This window comes from Eumetopias jubatus, unplaced genomic scaffold (genome assembly GCF_037043125.1).
Source record: "Eumetopias jubatus isolate StellerSeaLion01/CBP00866 unplaced genomic scaffold, mEumJub1_p1.0 scaffold_1, whole genome shotgun sequence".
Lineage (NCBI taxonomy): Eukaryota > Metazoa > Chordata > Mammalia > Carnivora > Otariidae > Eumetopias > Eumetopias jubatus.
Window position 1 is genome coordinate 89,442,992 of NW_028274807.1, and position 24,882 is coordinate 89,467,873.

The following is a 24,882-nucleotide window of genomic DNA, read 5'->3' on the forward strand; positions in this document are numbered from 1 at the left end:
TTTGCAATTGCTTATCTAACTGACAGTTTCCCCTATTAGATGGCCAGCTGCATGCGCACAGTGTCTAGAGCTTTCTTATTGATCACTTTGTCCCCTGTGACTGGCACTTAAGAGGCACCCAGTATGCATTTGCTGAATGCTGAATGTTTCTTGTTAGATTAGCGAGACCCAGATAGCTAAACACTGGATTAGTCACCTAATCTTTCACCATCAAATTAAAATATAAGGAAAAACAAATTAATAATCACAGGGCACTTTATTTAATAAATGATACTCAACTTATTAAAGTAAGGATATTGAAGGAGTTGCAAATTCATTCAAGAGAATTCTTCCTAGAGGCCATGAAAGTAATGTGACAGAATTCTGCTTCTTTTAAAATCAATCAGATTAGTGTACTGAAATAGTACATAAACCTAGGGATCAACTTTTCCATAGATCTTTCTAGTTCTGAAAAAATTTAATTTGCAGCACCTACTGAAATGAGGTAAATTCTATCTGTAAGGTACATATTTAAATACGAGTACTTTATGGAGATTAAAATATAAATTAAATTTGCTGAGAATGTTACATTATCTTGTAACTTGGTAAGTGGCATGCTTTAAATCATGTCAACACTAAAAATAAAAATGCCGACCTAGAATTTTCTGTCAGATAACACTTAATTTTGATGATTCAGAATTTTAGAAATAACTTTGATCAAATTAGAACTTTGTAGTCAAATACTTTCTCACTAAAAATGCCATATTTGTTTTAATGAAGAGGGAAAGAAAATTCATTGCACTTCAACCGCTTAGCTGAATTCAGCTATCTTTTGTTTCAAAACTTTTATTTCATAAAATAGGCTTTTGTTCTCTTTCCCAGGTAGAAGATGTAACCTCTCTAACAAACGATTTAACTCTAGACAACATGTTGTGATAGGTCACTTCTGTATTTGTAAATGCTTCGGTCTAAATTTTAAATACAGGAAAAATATGTACTTTAAATATGTGGAAATTAACCCCAGGGTTATTATGTTCAAATACAAAAGCAGCAATTATGGAACTGTTTTGTTAACTAAGTTGGTTCATGCACAGAGTTCATGAAACCAGAAGGAAAATGTCATATTGGGCCAAGAAATTTTATGCAGATTTTTAAAAGGTAACAACATTATATACAAGTGTGCTCACAGCCATTTGTCTCACAATTGTGCACTCACTGTTGACCAAAAGATGGATTCCACAAGGGAAAAGAAGGGAGACAAATAAAATGCAAAGTCATTTTCAACATTGAAAAACTGCTTGCACCAAGTTCACATTTTTCTGTTGGTGAGACAGTAGCTTCATCTTCTTACCCAGACAACAAAAGTTTAAATAATGCAATTCCATTCTATTCCTTTATTTAGCTTTCTGATAATTTTCTTATCTATAACAGGAAGCATTCACAGCCAAATGTATACAGTTCTGCCTTTTGCCATAACACTCGATAAGTTTGTTTTTGTTTAGGAATATTAAAAGAGAAAATAGATATCTGATTATAAGTTCTCCAAGGATTCCATGCAGTGGTTATGTTTTTTCTCTTTAAGACTACTTGATACAATTCAACATAGTGTTTAGATTTCATGTGTTACACTACGGGTTGATATTTTACAAGACGAAGACAAGCAATTCTTTTCAGGCGCAAGTGGACATGATTTGTCATTCTGCATTCAAAAATAAAATATTTACTCCTAGTTTCTTTGAGCCTTTAGTTTTAAATTAAAAATCAGATCAGATGTTATATGTATTTTTTTATTTATTCATACTTGACAAGGCATTTTCCTCCCTAATGATTAATATTTGTCATATTAAGCAGAAGACAGGAAGATTACATTCAGACAAATGATAAAAAGTTTGTACTTCCAAATCATGATAAATAGTTCTCATATTTTAATTTCTCCCATTTAAATGTGTTTATTTTATACCACATAATAACAACAGCTAACACTTTCAGAGTGCTAAGTGCACTCAATGCACTCTCTACATGGTTTGCATCATTTTGGCCCACAACAACCAGTTGAGGTACTATTATTGTTCCCCTATACAGATGAGAACACTGAGGCTTAGAGAACCAAAATGAGCAACCCACAGTTGTGCAGTTAATAAGGCAGGATGCAACTCTGGGCTCTCTGAGGCATGGGGCACTGATAAAATGTGTTGATGACAACCTATCTTATGCACAGTTAATGAGTTGCTGAAAATAAGTTTCTCCATAAAATTGCATTATTTGTTTTTACTTTCAGACACAAAATAATACTTAACAGAAAGAAAATTCCCAAATCTATGAAGTGTATTAAAGTGAAAACAAATTCTCTGTTCAAAAATATAAGCACAGCTCAAATCTCACCAACCTATATTAAATATTGTTTCCTTTGCTTTTCTGAATCTGTGTGGGTTTCACAAATGACAAAAGAAATAATTGCACAGGAATTACATAAGGCCATATATTCTATTTTTAAAACTGACTAGACATTGTCAGCACTCACTACCAATGTCTTTACCAGTATGATGACATTATAGTTGATATTTATCTTTTAATAAAAATATAAATCATTGTTTATTCCCTGAAGCTAACCTCACTCACGTTAAATTATTTATGTATCCATTTTATATGTATTTTGCATCTGACAGGACAACTCTCCTTAGGACCCCTCTACTGACCCACCTGTCATTATGATGGGGTAAACAATGTCACCTTTCTAGCACACAAAGAATTACAAAAAAGTTGCAAAGTATACCATCCATCATGCTGGCACTAAGTAGGTTTTCCAAGTAGATCTCAGATATCACGAATGCTGTTTAGACTGTTACCAAAAAGCAACAATTGGAAGTTATACAAAGTAGTCATATGATGAATGGACATGACAGCTCTTCAAAGGAAAGGGGCACTCCTCTTTTACAAATAACCTTGTCAAAAGCAAAAGTAGTGGGGAGCTTTGCTGGCAGTCAGACTAGAATAATTTAAGAACTTGTTAACGGCACAGCCTGATAGAAATTGATGCAAATACAATGTACTCAAAATCAAAAAGTAGGTAAGCCTGAATCATCAGCAGCAACCTCTCAAACTTGATTTTAATTAAGAGTGGTCTGAAGAGATACAGAAAATCACCCACACTCTATTAATTAGAATATGCGAGTTTCAATAATACATCGGTCTAAAATATGTACAGAAAATATATGCAAATATTCTATATGCATATAAAATAGTCACCTAGAAATTGCTTTGCTTTTGAAAATCATAATGCTAATATCGTTAAGTTCTTAAAAAATCAGCATCGATAAATTTATTGATGTAAGTATTTAAATTATTATGTACTTTGTATAATAGATTTGAATTATTAATATAATTCTAAAAATAGTTATCATTAGTGTCTTCATCTAATTTGCGTGGTTAATTTCTCAAATTACATTCTCCAAATACAAGGTGTTTGTTTTATCCATAATTGCATTTTAATTCCTTTAACACTACTCCCTTTTATTTAGGCCTGTATTTCAAACATAGAGTATATTTCTACATTGACAGCAAAGTTAATTTTTCCCTTTTAAAAGCTTCTTCAAATCTTTCTGAAGACTTCTTTCTTAAAAATGGTAGTTTTTATGGCATTTGTAAGTGCTAAATGGTCCCAAAATGACTTATGTCTTCATGGGCATTTAAGTAGTTCCATGGTTCTGTAGTAGACCTTGGTTTCTTTTATATGAAACAATGAAAATTTAAGCATTTATAACTGATAAAATAAATGTGTAGGAAACTCTTAGAGATGTGGCTACAAGGAAACACAAAAAGCCAACCCAACGGCCCAGCAGGTTATCAGAGGGCCCTCCTGAGGAAACAGGGACACAAGTTGTAATGTTACGGCTTTTCCATATCACCTAGGTCAAGGAATAATTAATAATTTGCCAGAGCAAATTGAAAAGCAAATAGATGGGGGTGATTCCAAGGACCCACTCGGGCTCCTGGGGGTTTTGTTGTTCTGGGTTTTGGACATGTTTTGCTTTGTTTTCAAGACAAGGAGATTACTGTGCTGAATCAACTGGGATAGAGAGGGTACTGGAAATGTGTGGGGGCTAATGAAGGTTTGAGAGTCTGAAGAAAATATGTGGGCTAACTTTAGAATCTTGACGAGATCAGAGCTTGTGAACCAACAAAAGGGTGCTGGCAGGCTCCCTCCCATCATTGCCTACTATAAACAGTATATATTTATCAAATCAAATTACATGAGTCCTACCCTAGAAATACTGCAGACATTTACGATTATATTAACTTTTAATTAATCATAAGGCTTTCTATGGTAGTGGTTATATGCAGTCCTTCTGCTAAAAGTCAGAGAATGACATAACGGAGTGCAAACAACGCTGAAGCACCAGTAAAAGAACTCTCTCCCCACCCTCTCCCCCCATAATGAAAAACAAACAAACAAAAAACAAAAATCAGGAATGTATCTGTGAAGTAACTTCAAATGATTTAAATATTTAATGTATTAATCAGAGTTAATAGATTCTGAAAAAGCTCTGCCAATAATTAACAATCAGAAACATATAATTATTTCATTTGTATTAAATGAGGCAATCTAAAGGTTTGTAAAAAAAACTAAATTTGTTTATTAAAATGGTATTTTTACATGGAGACAGAAAACCTTCCTATATAAAGGAAACAGGACCAATTATATATTATATCTAACTGGTATTTTGTCCTTACTGTGGGCTAGGCTCTGTTCTCCAAGGTTTCCATATACTAGCTAGTTTAATTTTCACAACAACCTTATAAAGTTGGAACTATTTTTATCCCCATCACAGAGATGAGGGAACTCAGCCCTAGATGGCTAAAGAAGAGCAGGTAATGAGGGAACTGAGATTTGAAACTCCCCGTCTGTGTGACTCTAGAAGGCACGTGCTTCAGCACTGAGCCAAAAAATTAGCTAAGCAGAAAAAGTAAAGCAATAGTCTACACCTGACTCCCTATCTCCTGTGTTTTCCACCAAGAAAGCAGAAGCACTGTATTTCAAATCTTAAATCTGTGAATAATCACATCGATTTTCCACTCCATTTCTTGTGTGTGTACACAACTTCAAAACACAACTCCCTCCATTTCTCCCTTCTGCCCATGTCAATCCATTAAAATTTGCCTCTTCAAAACCCCCAAAAATAAAACAAACGCGTCCTAAGCAAATGTGAATAACTCGGTCACACATTCAACACTTTTGAATTAAATTCTTCTAACGTGTTTTCGCTTTCAAAATATGACAAGAAAAAAGGTCAGGCAATCCAAGTCCCCTTCCCTGGCACCTCCACACTGAGAACATTTAATGGTCACTTTTTTATGTTGCATCTTGCCAGTTAGTTCAATTTAGATGAAAGCTGTTGTTTTCTAATTCCATTTCACTATAAATGACAGAGACAAATGGTCATATTACCTCGAGAGTTCCTTTGGCAGAATAGGCTGCATATGAGTAGAGCAGATCTTGGCTGCTATGTGTTCTGGCTTCTTCGCTGCAGGGTTGGCCATTAGGACGAAAGCATTGGCCGCTGCTACCCAGAATCACAGAGCTGGCAGACGGGCCTGCCAGATGAAGCAGCACGGAGTAATTTACAAACTGTACCTCTTCTAGGCCCAAAGAAGTCCAGTGAGTCTTAATCTTCTTTGAAATTTCTGTGTCATCTTCACTTTTGTACAGTTGTACCAAATTTCTGGAAGAAATTTAAAAAGCACACTCTAAGAAAAAGGAAAAAAAAGTATTCTGTTGAGTTAACCATTTAATATATGAACATTTATTAATAGATGTGGGATATGAAAGATGAATGCGACAGGACACTATACAAGAAACTCAGAGTTTGTGGGAGCTGATGAGCCTACAGAGAAATTACACTAAATCAAAGCAGAATGAATTAAATTCTTAAATTAAGAACTCATAAAGTACTAGGGGATTGCAGAGAAGAGAGGGCTTAATGCCAACTAGTTCTTTTATCAGTTATGATCTTTCTATGGACATCAAAATAATCCATTTAAAACTCAGTTCCAAAGCTAGGAGTCATGCTGGTGGAGACAGTTTTGTATTGCAGTTAATATGATTCCATATAGAGTTATGTGATTAATACATAGCTATTGCTCTTTAAAATGATACAGACAGGGGCGCCTGGGTGGCTCAGATGGTTAAGCGTCTGCCTTCGGCTCAGGTCATGATCCCAGGGTCCTGGGATCGAGTCCCGCATCGGGCTCCCTGCTCCTTGGGAGCCTGCTTCTCCCTCTGCCTCTCTCTCGCTCTCTCTCTCTCTGTGTCTCTCATTAATAAATAAATAAAATCTTTAAAAAAAATAAAATAAAATAAAATAAAATGATACAGACAGAACACTTTTGATACAAATTACATGCCAAATTTCATGATCCTATGAGCACAATGATATTCAATAAAATTAGTATATCGCTGTAAAACCAACCACAGATTATCAAATCAATAAGAAATTATTTTTTGTGTGTGCTTGCTGTAGTCTATATATTTATTCCTATACCTGTTCCAAAATCCAGTGATACTATTTTTGCTTATGACATCCTAGAAGCCAAAAAAAAAAATGTGCAGAACCCAGAACAAAATAAGATATGTGAAATTTAAAAATAATAATCCAGTAAAGTTTGTTTTGGGCTAGGATGCAAAGGGACCAGTTTCCTCTTTGGCAAAAATGTATCTTCTTATAAGAATTTTATTGTTATCCAAAACATTGCCTAAACAGATGTTACCTAAGTGGATACTATTTTTATTTCGGTTCATCACATTATTTTTCTCACACATATTTGATTCATTTAGGACCTTGTTTATTCAATAACCCCCAAATGAAACACATCTGGAAAAGGAATATGGAATATACACATCAGAAAAAAACACATATATAATAATATAGAGAAGCATTACCGGAGACAAAACGTAGGGCTCTTGACACAGCTAAAAGCTGCTAAACAAAAAGATGCAATAATAAATAATTTCCCAATTTTTTCCAAGGTTATTTCAATTTTTTTAATATGTAAGTTTGACCAATTATCAATTGGTCAAGTTAAGTTTTGTGAAAGAGCTGATTGAAAGAATTTCACTTTTTATTCTGAATAAGACTGGTCTGCCTTTTTTTTTTTTAAGATTTTATTTATTTATTTGAGAGAGAGAGAATGAGAGATAGAGAGCACGAGAGGGAAGAGGGTCAGAGGGAGAAGCAGACTCCCTGCTGAGCAGGAAGCCCGATGCGGGCTCGATCCCGGGACTCCAGGATCATGACCTGAGCCGAAGGCAGTCGCTTAACCAACTGAGCCACCCAGGCGCCCAGACTGGTCTGCCTTCTGTGTGTGTATGTCTGTATGTGTGTGTGTGTGTTTGGCAGAGGAGGCTTTTTGTGTACTGACAAATGAAATTATATATATTTAAAGTGTACAATATCATTTGATATACATGTACATTATGAAATTATGACAATCTAATTAACATATCCATTACCTTTATGTGTGTGTTGTGTGTGTTGAAAACATTTAAGATCTACTCTCTTAGCAAATTTGAAGTATACAATGTAGTATTATTAACTATAGTCACTAAACAGTAGATCCCCAGAAATTATTCATCTTATCACTGAAGGCTTGTATCCCCTCGACCAACATCTCCCCTTTGCCTCACCCCCAGTCCATTGGCAACTATGATTCTATTCTGTTACTCTGAGTTTGTTTGTTTGTTTGTTTGTTTTTTAGATTACACACGTAAGTGATACTATCAGTATCTGTCTTTCTCAGTCTCTGTCTTATTGCACTTATCCTCTGAGATATCTGTGTTATCAAAGAAGGCTGCTTTAAGGTTGAATAATATTCCATTGCATATCTATCCCACATTTTCCTTATCCATTCATTCATCCATGAGCACTTACGTTGTTTTCATACTTTGGCTATTGTGAATAACGCTGCAATGAACATGAGTGCAAATATCTCTTCTGACTTCATTTCCTTTGGATATACACCCAGAAGTGGATTGCTGGATAGTATGGCAGTTCTAGTTTTAATTTTTTGAGGAACATCTATACTGTTTTCCATAATGGCTGTTCCAGTTTAGATTCCCATAACAAAGGTTATCTTTTCTTCATATCCTTACCAACATGTTGTTTTTATTGTTCTCTTTTGCTTTTTATCTTTTTTTTCTGTTTTATTTTTTTAATAATAGACATCCTAATAGATTTAAGGCGGTATCTCATTGTGGTTTGTATTCCCTGATGATTAGTGATGCTGAGCACCTTTCATGTATCAGTTGGTCATTTGGGCATCCTTTTCAGAGAAAAGTCTATTTAGGTCCTTTACCCATTTTTTAATTGGACTATTTGTGGTTTTTTGCTACTGAATTGTGTAAGTTCCTTATATATTACAAATATGAACCCCTTGTCAAACATATGTTGCGTAAGTATTTTCTCTCATTCCAACAGGTTCTTTTCATTTTCATGCTCTTTCCTTTGCTGTGCAGAAGCTTTTTAGTTTGATATAGTCTCACTTGTTTATTGTTGCTTTGTTGCCTGTGCTTTTGTTGTCATATCAATAAAAAAAAAAATAACTGCAAGGACGAATGTCAAGAAATATTCCCTTGCTTTCTTCTAGGGGTATTGCAGTTTCAGTTTTACATTTAAGTCTTTAATCGGTTTCAAGTTAATTTTTTGTGAATGGTGAAAGATAGGAGTTCAATTTAATTCTTTTGCATGTGAATTTCAGTTTCTCAACACTATTTATTGAAGAAACTATTCTTTCCCTATTGTCTATTCTGGTTCCTTTGTTGAAAATTAATTGACCAATTATGTATATATTTATTTCTGGGCCCTCTATTCTGTTGCATTGATCTATCTTTGATCATTGGATCTGTTTCATTGGTCATTTTTGATTAAACAGATCACAGATCAGTTTTTATGCCGTACCATAATATTTTAAATACTATAGCCTCATAATATAGTTTTAAGTCAAGAAGTATGATGTATCCAGATTTGTTCTTTCTCAAAATTGCTTTGGCTATTCAGGGGCTTTTCTGGTTCCATATAAATTTAGGGTTGTTCTATTTCTGTGAAAAATGCCATTGGAATTTTGATAGGGATTGCACTGAATCTGTAGATTACTTTGGATAGTATGTTCAGTATATTAACAGTATTAATTCTTCTAATCCAAGAACATGAGATAGACTTCCATTTATTTCTATATTTTTTTCAGTTTTTTTCACCAATGTCTTATAGTTTTCAGTATACAGGTATTTCACCTCCTTGGTAACATTTATTCCTAAGTGTTTTATTGTTTTTAGTGTTACTATAAATGGGATTGTTTTCTTAATTTCTTTTTCACATAGTTTGTTGCTAATGTGTAGAAATTCAATTGATTTTTAATTAATTTTCTATCCTGCAACTTTACTGAATTTGTTTATTACTTCTAATAGTGTTTTTGTGGAAGCTTTAAGGTTTTCTGTATATAAAATCATGTCATGTGTGTCATGTGTAAACAGACAATTCTACTTCTTTCTTTCCAATATAATAAGATTTATTTATTTGTTTATTTATGCCTAATTGTTCTGGCTAGGACTTCCAGTAATATATTGACTAGAAGTGGAGAGATTGAGCATCTTTGTCTTGTTCCTAATCTTAGAGGAAAAGCTTTTAGCTCTTCATTGTCAAGTCTGATGTTAGCTGTATGTCTGCCTTTACTAAAGTATTCCTTCTTTTCTCTATACTTGACTTAATGAAAGTTTTTATAATGAAAGGATGTTGAATTTTGCCCTATGCTTTTTTTCTGCATCTATTGAGATGTCATACGATTTTTATCCTTCATTCTGTTAATATGGTATACCAAACTTACTGATTTGCATATTTTCAACCATCCTTTTATCTCAGGAATAAATCCCACTTGCTCATAGTGTATGAGCCTGTAAATACGCTGTTGGATTCTGTTTGCTAGTATTTTATGTGGGGATTTTTACAGCAAGGTTCATCAGCATACTGACCTATAATTTTCTTTTCTCATAGTATTCTTGTCTGGCTTTGGTATTCATGTTAATATTGGCCTCAGATCATGAGTTTCAACTTTTTGGAAGAGTTTGAGAAGGACTAGCATTAATTCTTCTTTAAATGCTTGGTAGAATTCACTAGTAAAGCCATCTGATCCTGGGCTTTTCTTGGTTTGGAGGTTTTTGATTATTGAGTCAATCTCCTTTCTAGTTATGCATCAATTCCGATTTTCTATTTCTTCATGATTCAGTCTTGGGAGGTTGGTTGTATGTTGCTAGGAATTTAGCCATTTCTTTTAGGTTGTGCAATTTGTTGGCATATAATTGTTCACAGTCGTCTCATGTTTCTTTATATTTTTGTGGTGTCGGTTGTAATATCGTCATCATTATTTCTAATTTTGAGTTTTCTCTTTCGTCTTATTTAGTCTAGCTAAAGGTTTGTTAATTTTATCTTTTAAAAAGAAAGTTCTTAGTTCCATTGATTTTTTTCTATTGTTTTCCTAATTTCTATTTCACTTATATCTGCTCAGATCTTTGCTATTCTCTTCCTTTTGCTAACTTTAGGCTTAGTTGGTTCTTCTCCTAGTTCCCTGGGGTGTAAAGTTAGGTTGCTTATTTGATATTTTTTTTCCTTAATGTAGGCATTTATCTCTATAAACTTTCTCTTAGAACTGTTTTTGCGACATCCCATAAATTTTGTATGTTGTTTCCATTTTTGTTTGTCTCAAGATTTTTTTTTTTTAATTTCCTTTTTGATTTTTTCCATGACACATCAGTTGTTCAGGAGTATGTTGTTTAATTTCTACCTATTTTCATTTTCCCATTTTCATCCTGTTATTATATTCTAGTTTCACAACATTGTAACCAGAAAAGATATTTGGGGGGTGCCTGGGTGGCTCAGTTGGCTAAGCATCTGCCTTTGGCTCAGGTCATGGATCTCAGGGTCCTGGTATCGAGACCCAAGTCAGGCTCCCTGTTCAGTGGGGAGTCTGCTTCTGCTCCCCCACCCAGCTCATGCACTCTCTCTAATAAATAAAATCTTTTAAAAAAAGAAAAGATATTTGGTATGATTTCAAACTTTTTAAATTTCTTAAGACTTGTTTTGTGCCCTAACATATGATCTATAATGGAGATGTTCTCTGTGTGCTTAAGAATGAGTATTCTGCTGCTGTTGGATGTAATGTTTAGTATATGTCTATTAGGTCCATTTGGTCTAAAGTGTAGTTCACATCCAACATTTCCTTACTGATTTTCTTTCTGAATGAGATACCCACTATTTAAAGTGGGGTACTGAAGTCTACTATTGCATTGCTATGCATTTCTGCCTTTAGGTATGTTAAAATTTGATCAGTATAGGGGTTCCAATGCTGGGTGCATGCATATATTATTGTTTATTCTCTTGATGAATTGAAACCCATTATATAGTGAACCTCTTTGTTTACTTACAGTTTTTGGCATGTCTATTTTGTCTCTTATAAGATTGCAGGGATCCTCAGAGGCGAAGGCTGTGGGGTATGCAGTGGTAGTAAGGCTGTTCAGAGCAAAGGCTTCTGGGAACTTCCTGTTTCCTTTTCTCCCACAGGGGATATTGTGGCCAAGGATGTATCTTAGTTCCTGGTCAGCGTGCAGCACCCTTGCAGTGATGGTGACATTGGATCTGATGCATGGGCACTCTTAGAGCAATCACAAAGCCAGGGTCTAGAGTATAGGCACTTACAGAGTGACAGTGGCTCCTGAGGTCTAGGGCTCTGGCAAGCCCACAGCAGCAGTGACTCCAGTGCCTAAGCCACAGGTATACACAAAGCGGCAACTATATCCAGGTCTAAACTGTGGGTACCTGTAGAGCAGCCATGGCTCAAGGGTCAAGGAATGTGCATGCATGGGGGGGGGGTGGCAGCTCTGGTCCTATGGATTGTGCAATAGTAGCTCTTTCTGGTGGAAGAGGGCACAGTAGCATCACCTTCTCCTAGGAATTTGTGGCAGTGATAGCTTTTGATTACCTCAGTGGTGAAAGCTCCTGGTGTCCTCTGATGATCAGGCCATTGAAGTTTGTGCCAATGAACATTATGGAGTTTCCACTGTGAAAGCTGCGGGGAGTCTGTGGCTGAGGCCCTCCGTGGCAAAGACAGCTAGAGTCCTCCACACAGTTGGCCACTGGGAACCACAGTGACATCTACTGCATGGTTGATACTAATAGCCTCTACCTTTCTTCTTGGTTCCTAACCATTTCTGGATGTCTCAGCTAAGCTGAGCTCCACAATCCTTTCTGTATAGTTAATCTCCATTTCTGGCTCCATTGTGTTGCTCTATGTTCTTAACTGGACTCTTGAGTCCTCCCAAGGCTATTTTATTTCTTGGCTAGCTCATTGTTATTTCTGAGGAGATGAAGGTTGGCATAGCCTACTCCCTCATCGAGGTCTCTATCCTGTTCTTTTGTTGCTATATCTGATTTCTGTATCCCCAGCCTCTTACTTTACTGCCACTGAAGTTCTCTCTGCACTATTGGGGATAGAGCAAGTAAACTGAGTTGAAACCTAACTCAGTTTGAAGAGAAAGTTATTTAGAAAGATGCATCAATAATGTTCTTTTGTAGTATGTGTAGAGTTGCAAAACACATATCTTATTTATTCAAATTTATCTGTATATGGTCAACATCAATAGAAAAAAAGCAAATTTTCATTTAGCCTTTTGGTTTGTGTGTTTGTTTGCTCTTCTTCTTGGTTAATTGATGAGCATGAATCTACCTCTGAGTATGTAGAATGTTTAATTTGCCATTTATTTTGCTGATCTCAGTTCCAAAGTGCTTTATGGTATAAGCAACTCAAAAAAAAAACAAAACAGTAAATTTTTTAGGTGTATATATTATACAAGATGGCCTCAAAAAGTAAATCAAATATTTCTTTAGGGGCTCAACTGAAGAATTAGTAATTTGTTCCAATGCTGGAGAATTTCTAAATATTATTAAGTACTAAGCTAAAAATTCCTGAGGAGAGGATATCGACATTTTCTACCTCACTCTGAATTGAAGGGATATATACTTTTTGTACTATAATTTCATTTTTTAATATCATGAACAAATTGACTATAAAAGAACATATAACATACAAAATATAAAGAATAATGAAGGAACAACCCATCTTATGAAGTATAACATCTCTGATATTATTGAAGCCCCTTCAGTACTCTTTATTTCATCATTTACCTTGGCCCCCTAGGGTAACCACCCCCCCAATCTGATTTTTTTTTTCCTTTTTTACTTCTCATTGCCTTCTTTGTATAGATTTAATATTTAGGTACGCATATGGCCTTAACAATTCACCTCTTATTTTTTTGAATGCTTGCTTTTATATAGTTGGCATTTTATATATGTATTCATTTTTTCCATCTTTATTGAGAGATAATTGGTATAAAACATTGTATAAGTTTAAGGTGTACAACATATTAATTTGATACACTTATTGTTGCAAAATGATTACCACTGTAATGTTAGCTAACTTCTCCACACATCACATAACTATCATTTCTTTTTTGTAGTGATAACATTTAACATCTAGTCTCTTAGCAACTTATAACATGGTGATTATAGCTAATATATGCATTCTTTTGTGATTTGCTTTTTTTCACTTACTATGAAGTTTCTTAGATTCCTCCTCATTTATTTATTGATTTCCTGAAATAAATATTTTAAAATTGTTCCCAGTTTTCCATTATTATAAATATGAGGAAGTTATAATACAAGCAAGAAAGGAAGACAATAAATCATTAGGTAAACTATTTACTTTTTAAAAGGAGAAAATAGACAAAATTAGAAAATAACCAACACACAGAAGTAACTTAAAAAAAAAAAAACTATGAGAATATCTACACAGCTCGATGTAAATCAACTTTCTATTAACATCTGGATGATAGAATACTTCCTTTGTCCCCCAGATCCTCTCTCTGCCTGATATTTCCTGAATGCTTAGAAGGCCAACATTTATGGACCTTTATCAGGCCCTCTGGCTTCCAGTCAGTTTTAGATTCAGTCAATGGGAAATGCATAAGAGACTTTTTCATCCCTAGATCTTTTCTTCTTCCATGAAAGGGCACAAGAAAAAAAATAAAGGAAGGTTCTTGTTCATATTTCCTGATAGACATATGCAAGAGTTTCTTTAGGCAAGGAAGGCATATACCTGTATATAAGAAGTGCCAAAATGCTTTTATTTATTTATATTAAAGATTTATTTACTTAAGTATCTCTGCACTTAATATGGGGCTTGAACTCAGGAGCCTGAGATCAAGAGTCACATGTTCTACCAACTGAGCCAGCCAGGCACCCTGCCAAAAAGCTTTTAAAAGGGTTTTGATTACATTCCTATCTGCTCTGCATGAGAGTTCTGACCTTCCATTCCTCACCAACACTTGATGTTGTCCTTTATTTTATTTCATTTTATATTTTTGCCAATGTGGCAGGTGTGAAATTGTATATCATTATTTGTTTAACTCAAAGTACCTTTACTGGGTTGCAGGGTATGCTATGCAATTTTATAAAATGTTTTATACCACCAGCAATTTTTAAGAGGTCCTATTTTCAGTGTATCTAATTTTTGCTAACCAATGAGCATAAAATTGTATACCGATGTGTCTTTCACTTACATTTCCATAATTACTAATGAGGATCTTTTCATTTATTATTTAGCTATCTATGTTCCCTTTCCTGTGCTGTGACTATGTTTTTGCCCATATTTATGCAAGTTTTTCTATATTCTGGAAAATTCTTCATAGGTCATATATGACACTGTGTTCTACCAGTTTTGGGCTTCTCTTTCATTTTCAATGTCTTGTCCTATGATGAATAGAAGTTCGTAATTTCAATGTAATTTTAATATAATGCAATGGTCTATACACTTTTTTGACGTGCTTATGAAATTCTTCTCAAACCTGGTGTGAGAAAATGATTCTAATTTTTCCTAAAGTTTTAAGGAATTTGTTTTTAAACATTTCAGTGTTTACCTAGAATGGGTTTATGTGTATTGTGAATTCACTATCACTTTTTTTCCATATTAATAACCATTCTAGTACCCTTGGTCAAACTCTTCACCAATGTGCAATGGCATTTCTGTCATTCATGAATTTCCATATGTGTGTGGGTCTGTCAGGGATCCCCCAATCAATTCCAATTCCATCTTTTTGATCCATCTTCATTATAATATGTTATTTTAATTAGTTTGACTTTCCAATACATGTTAATATTCAGAATGACAAGTCCTCCTACTTATACTTCCTCAAAAACATCTTCACTATTTTTTTTCTCTTACATATTAATAATGGAATGAGCTTATCAATTTCCTTGTCAAGATTGTATCTGGAATTACCCTGAGACTGAAGATCAATTTGAGGATCAATTTGAGGAAGATCAATTTGTCATCCTTATAATAACATAAAAATAAGTCCTTAATATATCAAATAGTAGTCAATGCTAATATAAAATGTTTTAAAAATATTTTTCTGCTTATTACTGGTACTGAGGAATACTATTCTGTTCTATCAAATAATCCTGCTAAATTCCCTTACTAATGATAATAGTCCTTGAGTTTTCTACATTAAAAAAAGTTATGTGATAAGCAAATAATAAGGGTTTTATTACTTCCTTTCTAGTCACTTATAGATACTATTACTATTTTTATATTACATTGCAGATTAAAACCTCCAGAAAATATTTAATAAAATATTTAATAAGGTGTGATAATGGTCATCTATTTCATATTCCAAATATCAGGTTAAAGATGTTCCTCCCATTCTTATTTTGATAAAAGATGTTTTATGAATCAGTATTAAATTTTATCATAAATTCTGATGCATTTATTAAGAATCATATTATCCTTTTCTTTAACATAATGGATTATAGTAGTTGATTTTTTAGCATTCAAACTTGCATTCCTAGGATTAACTTTTACTTAGTAGAATGCATTATAATATTTGGCTATTATGTGATTTATTTTGCCAACATCTTGTTTATAATTTTCATTTCTATTTTTAAAAGTAAAGTTGATAGACAATATTCCCCTCTGGCATCATTTCTGCCTGATTTTGGCTTGAAGTTATACAAATCTCATAAAATGAGATAGAGGGTGTTCCTTCTTGATCTGTTCTCTGGGAAAGCTTGAATGTGATTATAATTTTTGAAATATAGAAATCATTCTTAAACTGGGAGAGTTTGAATTTGATTATAATTTTTGAAAGATAGGAATTATTTTTAAACTAAACAATGTCTGTACTTGAGAGAACTGTGAACTACTGATTCAATGTCTTTAATGCTATAAGAATTTTATTATTTCTTCTTTGAATCGTAGCTCTTCCATTGCTCCCTGTGCCACCGGCTATTAATCCTCAAAGTTCTAAGTTTCTGGATTCATCACTTGCCGCAGCGCTCTTTCCTCAGTTTTGGTCCCCTTGAGGATTTCCTTTACTATTCTGTTAGCTCAGGATAGCAGCATTTTAAAGGAAGTTTATGTATACATTATCTACGTGTTTTTGAGAATATTTGTTTTTAAATAGTACCAAAACCAGAAATACACTAACTTGAGTACCCAACTTCCATGTAAGACATGGTTTCTTTGTAAATATTGATTGCTATTTCCACAATATCCACGCAGGGAAACTCTGCAAAAGTAGTTAAGAATTATGATTCATGTTCTTGTTTTTGGTTTTTTTCACAGACCTATAATTAGATAATTTATTCAAGGTTGATTGATGTGGTATCATTTTGCACATTGCCCTACCTGAAATTATTCAAATCTTCCATATATTTTTTTAAGATTTTATTTATTTATTAGAGAGAGAGAGAATGAGAGATAGTGAGCACGAGAGGGAAGAGGGTCAGAGGGAGAAGCAGACTCCCTGCTGAGCAGGGAGCCCGATGTGGGACTCGATCCTGAGACTCCAGGATCATGACCTGAGCCGAAGGCAGTTGCTTAACCAACTGAGCCACCCAGGCACCCCACAAATCTTCCATATTTTGATGGTTGACTGGATTTAAGGGAAAATGAAACCTCTTTATAGTAATCTGAAGAGAACCACTATATCTATACATCTATATAAAGTATCCTGAAAAATGTTAATGAAGTTTTTGTATACACATGGTTATAAAATCACTGGTCTTTTAAAAATGATAGAGGGAACAATATTTTTAATAAACATTACCTAACATTTCAAATCATAATAAGTTAATAAATACTTGTTCAAATCAAATTTTCCTAAGACTACTTTTTAATTCTGTTGTCTTTTAAAACTGTATTTTAAATTTGTCAAATTATTTATAATGATCTTGTCCTCCCCCCAAAAAGACTTGAGGAGGCTATGTGAGTTCCATGTTTTGAAATTATGTAACTTTTAAATCTAGATTGTTCTAAATAAATCAGTGGCCATTAAGAAAAATCTTGATACAAATGTTTTACTTATTTTATTTTTTTAAAGATTTTATTTATTTATTTGACAGAGAGAGAGCACAAGGAGGAAGAGGAGCAGGCAGAGGGAGATGGAGAAACAGGCTCCCAACTGAGCACGGAGCCTGATGCCAGGCTTGATGTGGGGCTCCATCCCAGGACCCTGGGATCATAACCTGAGCTGAAGGCAGAGGCTCAACCGACTGAGCCACCCAGGCGCCCCTTGATACAAATGTTTTAATCAAAGGATTCTAGTCATTAATCACTTCAAATCACATAGAATACTAAAATGCCTAAATTTTACTGAGACTTTCCACCATTTTTCTTAATGTTTTTTCCCCCATAATAGGTATTTTGGGATTTATGGTGAACAGTTCTGTTACAATTAGGTAATTTTCTATATTCAAAGACAAATGTTATTAAGTAATTAACTGCAATGTAATTTCAATTTACTAATTCCAGAGAAAGCTGCAAAACTAGGAGTGTGTCACCTAAAATCACAAGGTATTTGACAGAAAGTTTTACTTTGCCTTAATTTTTAAAATAAGAGTTTCTATGGGCCAGTAGTCTTGGCAGACAGCATAATGAACCGTCATGCCTGAGACTTGAATTTGGAAGTTTTGCATTAGCATTCCTTTGGCCAGTGGAGACTGGCAATGGGAGGATTTTGGCTTTGGTAGACAAAATTCTGTTTATATCAATGTTCAACACCTGCTACTGGATAAGCCACAGAGCAACACTGATGTTAGAATTGGAGGAAGCGATGCATGTAGCATTCCTAGTACCCGGGTGAGTGCCAAGATCACATTGTAAATGAATGGGGAAAGAAAACAGCTAAAGAAACATACTAGCAAAGAAAAACACAGCACATTTACTAAAGTTCACTGGGATTTTATCATGTGTGTATACAATTAACATACACAAGGACTCATACTATACCAACTGGTATTTTTCACATACTAAAAAATCAAAAATGTCTTTAAATTTATTATCCAAATTGGTAGCCAATGTAGTAAAATTCTGTGAATTATATACTATATGTGTGTAGTGAATTTAAACACTGAAGCATGTCCTATGAAATCCTCCTACTTGCCCCTTTGTTCTTCAAGGGACAAACACTGAACTGCTTTCTGTCACTGTAGGTTAATTTTCATTTCCTAGAATTTTATATTTTATATAGAATCATATAGTAGGACTCTGTTTTGTCTGGCTTTATTCACTCAGCATGCTTTTTGAGATTTATCCATGTTGTTTTATGTATCAATCGTTCACTTTTTTTTTTTTAATTGCTGTTTTCCATCTTATGGAGATAACCACAATGTTTATTCATTCACCCATTAATGAACACTGAGGTTGGTTCTATTTTTTTGACTCTTGCAAATAAAGCTACTATGAACACTAAAAAGTAAATAAATAAATGAATAAACACTAAAGCATGAACTGATTTTTTATCTTTTAATTTTGCTTTGGAAATATAAAGACTAAAACACATGATAAAACTGTATCACACATAATATCAAGAAATTTAATGGTTCAGAGAAAATGGGAGCATCCCCTCACCTTCCTTGCCAGCCAGCCACTAACACCATGTCAAATAAAAGCATGATTACTTACTCAACTATTTCTTACCTTCTAAAATAACACAATAAGTACAAATAATGTATTGAATATATAGTATTAGGACTGAAAGCATTGTGCAGATTCATTGCATAAAAAACTCTCAAATAAATACTGTTACTGTTTTATAACTAAGGAAATTGAAAATCAGGTAATGTAATTATGATGGAAAATGTTCCAGATTAAATAGGTCAGATTGCTACTATACTACATTGTATTTCAGATATCCACTATATTACTTAGCTCTTTGGAAGGAGCAGATAGTCTCACAATCTTAGACACTTGGCAAACACAATAAAAACACCGAGTGTTAGAAAGCACAGTATTCTGGGTAAAATAATCAAAAGTCAGATGGTGTGAAGCTGGAAGAGAGAGATCTTTAATGCTTATGAGAAAGTAGAATTTAGGGAAATCAAAGGAACTGTTTCAAGAATACAATACACCAAATTTCAGAGCTTGGGAGTCATCTAGACAACAAAGAAGAAAACTCCTTATGCATTACTTTTGAAAAAAATTTGCACATAAGTAGATTATCTGAAGGAGATCTTAATATCCCCTCTCTTTGTGTAATCCAGGAGAACATGGCACATAACTGTCTTCTTTGCATGTTATGAAATGATGCTGATAGGCCTGGTGACCTCCTGCTAAGTCCCTAGCATAAAGATCAATAAGTACTTATTTAATTAATTTGATATTTCTTTCAAACTTTTGTTTCACAGACAGTAAAATATAAATGTTGCGAAACAGTAGAGTAAGCTTTATTAAAAACCAGAACACAAAGAAATAAAATATCAACACATCTGTTATGACCGGGGAAGGGGGGCAGAAAAAAGAAAAAAAAAAAAGTCCAGTGTTATAACTACATCTCTCACCCTTGCATATAAGAGAGAACTTTATCTCTAGCATGTTTGGATTACAATTGAAAAATACAGTAGTGGGGTGCTTGGGTGGCTCCGTGGGTTAAGTGTCTAACTCTTGGTTCCGGCTCAGTTCATGATCTGGTAATATTGTCCGGTTTCTGAGACTCTTTTTGTGTTTTTCAGAGAGAATTGCTGTCAAAGGTTACTTTTCAGATTAAGTCACTTTAATTTACCTAAACCGAATCTAAAAGCAGACTCATAAAATGGTCAAGTTAATCCTATCAGTAAGACATTACAAATCTTTAGTTTCGGGAGGTGTGTGGGGAATGGGGTAATTGGGTGATGGGCATTAGGGAAGGCACTTGATGTAATGAGCACTGGGTATTAAATGCAACTGAGGAATCACTAAATTCTACCCCTGAAACTAATAATACAGTATATGTTAACTAAATTGAATTTAAATAAAGAATGTTTAAAAATTTAGTTTCATCTGCTAGGTTCTCTAATTCAATGACATAAAGTTGGATGATATCAATATTTACAGGGACTTATGATTTAAAGAGTCACTACTCCATGATCCAATGTTTCTTTAGGTAGTTGAATACATTACTAAATAAATATCAGGAGAAATATTTCATTTCATTAAGATTGTAACAAAAAAATGGCCAATCTCCATCATACTTCAGAATAAGCATATTTACTGAGAATTTTTTTTAGGTATCTAAAATGCTAACATGATTTTCTTTTCTTGGCATTAATATAAAATTAATCGGTGTTACTAATTAAAAAAGAACTTTTTAAGGACAAGTAGTGAGTCTTATCCCTTTCAACACATCCTAAACTCTAACTACAATGTCTTGCACCTAGTAAATGGTAACTGTAACATATATTCCGTAAATATTTTTACTAAATAAATATGCCTTGGGCACCTGGGTGGCTCAGTCATTAAGCATCTGCCTTCGGCTCAGGTCATGATCCCAGGGTCCTGGGATCAAGTCCCACATCGGGCTCCCTGCTCAGCGAGAAGCCTGCTTCTCCCTCTCCCACTTCCCCTGCTTGTGTTCCTGCTCTCGCTGTGTCTCTCTCTGTCAGATAAATAAATAAAATCTTTAAAAAATATATGCCTTTAATACTATATTAGAATACAATTTTGTTACAATATACACATATTTTAGTTTATTTTCCAATATAGCAAATTAAATCTTGAGAACTACTGCAATGTTGACTGAAACAATGAAGGTATTTTACATAATGGAAGGGGTTTTATATATATATTTACATATATATATACCTTTTAAAAAGATTTTATGTACGTATGTATTTATTTACTTGTTTATTTGAGAGCCAAAGAGCACAAGCAGGGGAAGCAGCAGAGGAAGAGAGAGAAGCAGGCTCCCCTCTGAGCAAGAAGCCCAATGTGGGGCTCAATCCCAGGACTCTGGGATCATGACCCGAGTCAAAGGAAGATGCTTAACTGGCTTAGCCACCCAGGTACCCCAGAAAGGGCTAATATATTTTAAAAATAATTTTTAGATATTGTTTTTCTGTGATACTGCAAATAGGTTAAGGCTGTTGAAAGAGTAGTGATCAAAACAAGTAAGAATTTAAATATTACTCATCAGTTGTTATCAAGACTACTTTCCTTCATGGGCAGACTCATTTCAGCAACCTAGAGTCAAATCTTCTCTATTAAGTCATACTCACTATATGACAAATTGCATAAATCATGAAAAAAATGTTATGAACTGAATGTTATATGCGACCGTACATAACAACTTCATGAAATGAATTGAAATCAATCTGTGGAGATGTCTGGTCATTGGAAATCATGACAGTGTGGAAACAAAAATGAAAACTCTAAATGTTAAAATGATAGGAAACAAGAGAGTTTTGACAAGAAGAGTGTATTGCATGTTGTGATATTTGAATAAGCTGTCACTTAAGTACTTCATCTCTATTGTACACATGAGGGAAAAAAATGAGCAGCATTGAGCAAGACTGATGTTGGTATATTTCTGACATATACTATTCCAAGAGGGCCAGAACCTAATCTACTGAACCTAATGAATAACCCAAGACACTTGAACAGCTAACTGTCAACAAAAGATTGACAGGAGTTAGTGGGTGGAGGGGGAGATGGGAGCTTTGGGAAGAGTAGGGTAGAGAGTGGAAAGATTCTGGATTTGGGATTCAGCAAAAGAGGGCTTAAATTCTGATTCAAGCTAGATGACCTTGGACATATCGATATCTTTGGAGCCTCAGTTTCAACACTATAATATGTTGAACAGTAACATTTTACAGGGTGTTTTGTTTTGTTTTGTTTTTTGAGAGCATTCAATGAGAAAACATATGCAAAGTGCTTAAGCACAGTCTCTAGAACTTCCAAGAACCTAATAAATGTTACTATTCTTTTTCTTTCCTAAGTGATCTGTCCTAAGGCCTGAAACGGAAGGCACAGCATCTACTTTAGTAAAAGGACTACATCATATATATATATATATATATATGTATGTCTCTCTCTCTCTCTCTCTATATATATATACATATATATGTGTATATGTGTATATATATATATATATCAACTTAATTTTGATTTATGGAGGAAATTATAAAGACCTATTTGCCATCTTTCTCTTTTCTTCTCAAAACATTCATGATATCTGAATATATTGACACATGATTTTTGTATTCTAGACACTGGAATCAAAATCTTTATATGTTTTCTTTTTTTCATTCAAGTCATCAACAGGATAGAAGCACAGTGAGAAAGTTAAATTTAGAAGCAAGAATCTCAGATTATTGATAATTCCTCATAGAAAAATTAGAATCATCTCTCTTTGAGAGTTTTTTTATTATTATTATGTAAGCAATGTATATTTACTGTTAGGGGGTGGAGATAGAAAAAACAGATAAGCAAAAAGTTAAAAAAAAGAAGAATGTAAGAAAATGATCTCAACATGAAAATGCCCTACAGTTAATCAAAAAAACTGTACTACCAGTTGGCAAGATTAAATTCATAACTCAAATGCTTTTGAAAATAAATATCCTTAATAGTTACTGCTACTTATACTGTCAACATTTCCAACATTTTCAGAGTATTTTGCTCTGTGCCTGCCATTGTTTTAGGTAGTTTATATTAATAAACTCAAATCTGGCACATGGAGTTTTAAATTATATTAAAATGAGCCTAGAAAAAAACTAAAAAAAATCCCCAAGTTTGGGGATTTGTTTGTTTGTTTGTTTTCAGGAAAAGACATTTTTTATCCAAGTTTTAAGAAAAGAGATTTAGGGTCTCCTGGGTGGCTCAGCTGGTTAATCGATTAAGTGTCTACCTTAGGCTCAAGTCATGATCCTAGGGTCCTGGGATAGAGTCCAATGTGTGGGTTTAGGGTGTTGGGCTCCCTGCTCAGCAGGGAGTCTGCTTCTCCCTCTCCCTCTGCCCCTCCCTGCCACTCATGCTCCTTAGTGAGCCCGGGCTCTCTGTCTCTTTCTCTGTCTCTCAAATAAATAAATAAAATCTTAAAAAAAGAAAAGAAAGAAAAGAGACCTAGAAATAGCCTCTCTGAGCTGGCCCAAGCCAAATACTGGTACCTCATGAGATGCCTTTCTAATCCAGTGGTTCTCAAAGTATGGTCCAAAACCCCCCTGGAAAGTTCCTGAGGCCCCCTCAGTTATCTATGGGAGATTGTCACTATTATTCTTGTAATAATACTAAGGTATTATTTGCCTCTTTCACTGTGTTGAAATATGAACTGATGGTGCAAAACAACAGTGGATAAAACTGCTGGCCTTTTGGCACAAGAAAGACAGTAGCAACAAACTTGCCTAATAATCATTGAATCCTCCACTATCATCCACTTGCAGGAAAAAGAAAAGTCAGGTTCACATAAGATGAATATTGATGAATCGCTAAAACTTACTAATTTTATTAAATTTCAAACTTAAGCACACATCTTTTTAACAGTCTTTGTCAAAAATGGAAAATGCACATTAAGCACTTTTGCTGCATGCTGAAGTGTAAGAGTTTCCAGAAAAAGCACTTGTTTAAGTTGTAAGCTAATCTAGTATTATTTTTCATAAAACACCATTTTTACTTAAAATAATAATGAACACGTAAACTATGGTAGATCAGGCTTTGGTATTTGAAACACATTTCTCAAAAATAAGCAAAGAAGGACTTGAAGAAAAGAGCAGTTTTTGGTGCCAGTGAAAATATTTAAGCTTTATAGTAAAAAATAGAATTCTGGAAAATTTGCATTTGTCACAATGAGCTTTACAGATCTGTAATACATAAAAATGTTTCTGATGAGATCAGTGATAATATAAATGTGTTTTTTTTATGTTGCATAATGGAATATGTCAATATTGGGAAGATCTGCGTTACTCAGTGAAGCAATATTTTCCAAGTGAGCAATGTATGCCACAAAAGTATGCATAGAGAGAAGACCCAATTAAAATATAAGATTGACCATTTTATTTTTAATACAATAAAGTATGAAAAGTTTATTAACATAGTTTCAGATTCTACATTGCAACTATTAAGGAACTGTCACTTGTTAAGTTTTGATATGATTTTAATTATCCACAAAGGCTTTTAAAATACATTACCCTTTTCTAACCACATATGTGTGTAAGGCCAGATTTCTTTAGTATACTTTAACTAAATCAACATATGCAACAGACTGAATACCGAAGCAGATATGGATCAGTCTTCTATGAATCCAGACACTGAAGAAATTTGAAAAATATAAAACAATGCCACTTTTCTATTAATTTTTTCTTTGAAAACATATTTTTATAAAATGTTAGTTTGTTAATATGTTGCCGAATTTCTATCACTTTTTAAAGATTTTTTTTTTTTATCTATTTGAGAGAGAGAGAGCAAGAGCAAATGGGGAGATGGAGAAGGACAAGGAGTCTGATGAGGGGCTTGATCTCAGGACCCGGAGATCATGACCTGAGCTGAAATCAAGTCAGACAC

General features: G+C 34.0%; 1 protein-coding gene across 2 annotated transcripts in view; it reads right to left on the bottom strand.

The window, feature by feature from the left end:
- Positions 1-24,882, bottom strand: part of NAALADL2 (N-acetylated alpha-linked acidic dipeptidase like 2) — a 690,507-nt gene that overhangs the window by 538,325 nt on the left and 127,300 nt on the right. For both annotated transcript variants that reach the window (XM_028101069.2, XM_088019029.1), the window contains exon 2: positions 5,426-5,699. In XM_028101069.2, coding sequence (XP_027956870.2) covers positions 5,426-5,699 — 274 coding nt within the window. The remainder of the gene's footprint in view (positions 1-5,425; positions 5,700-24,882) is intronic.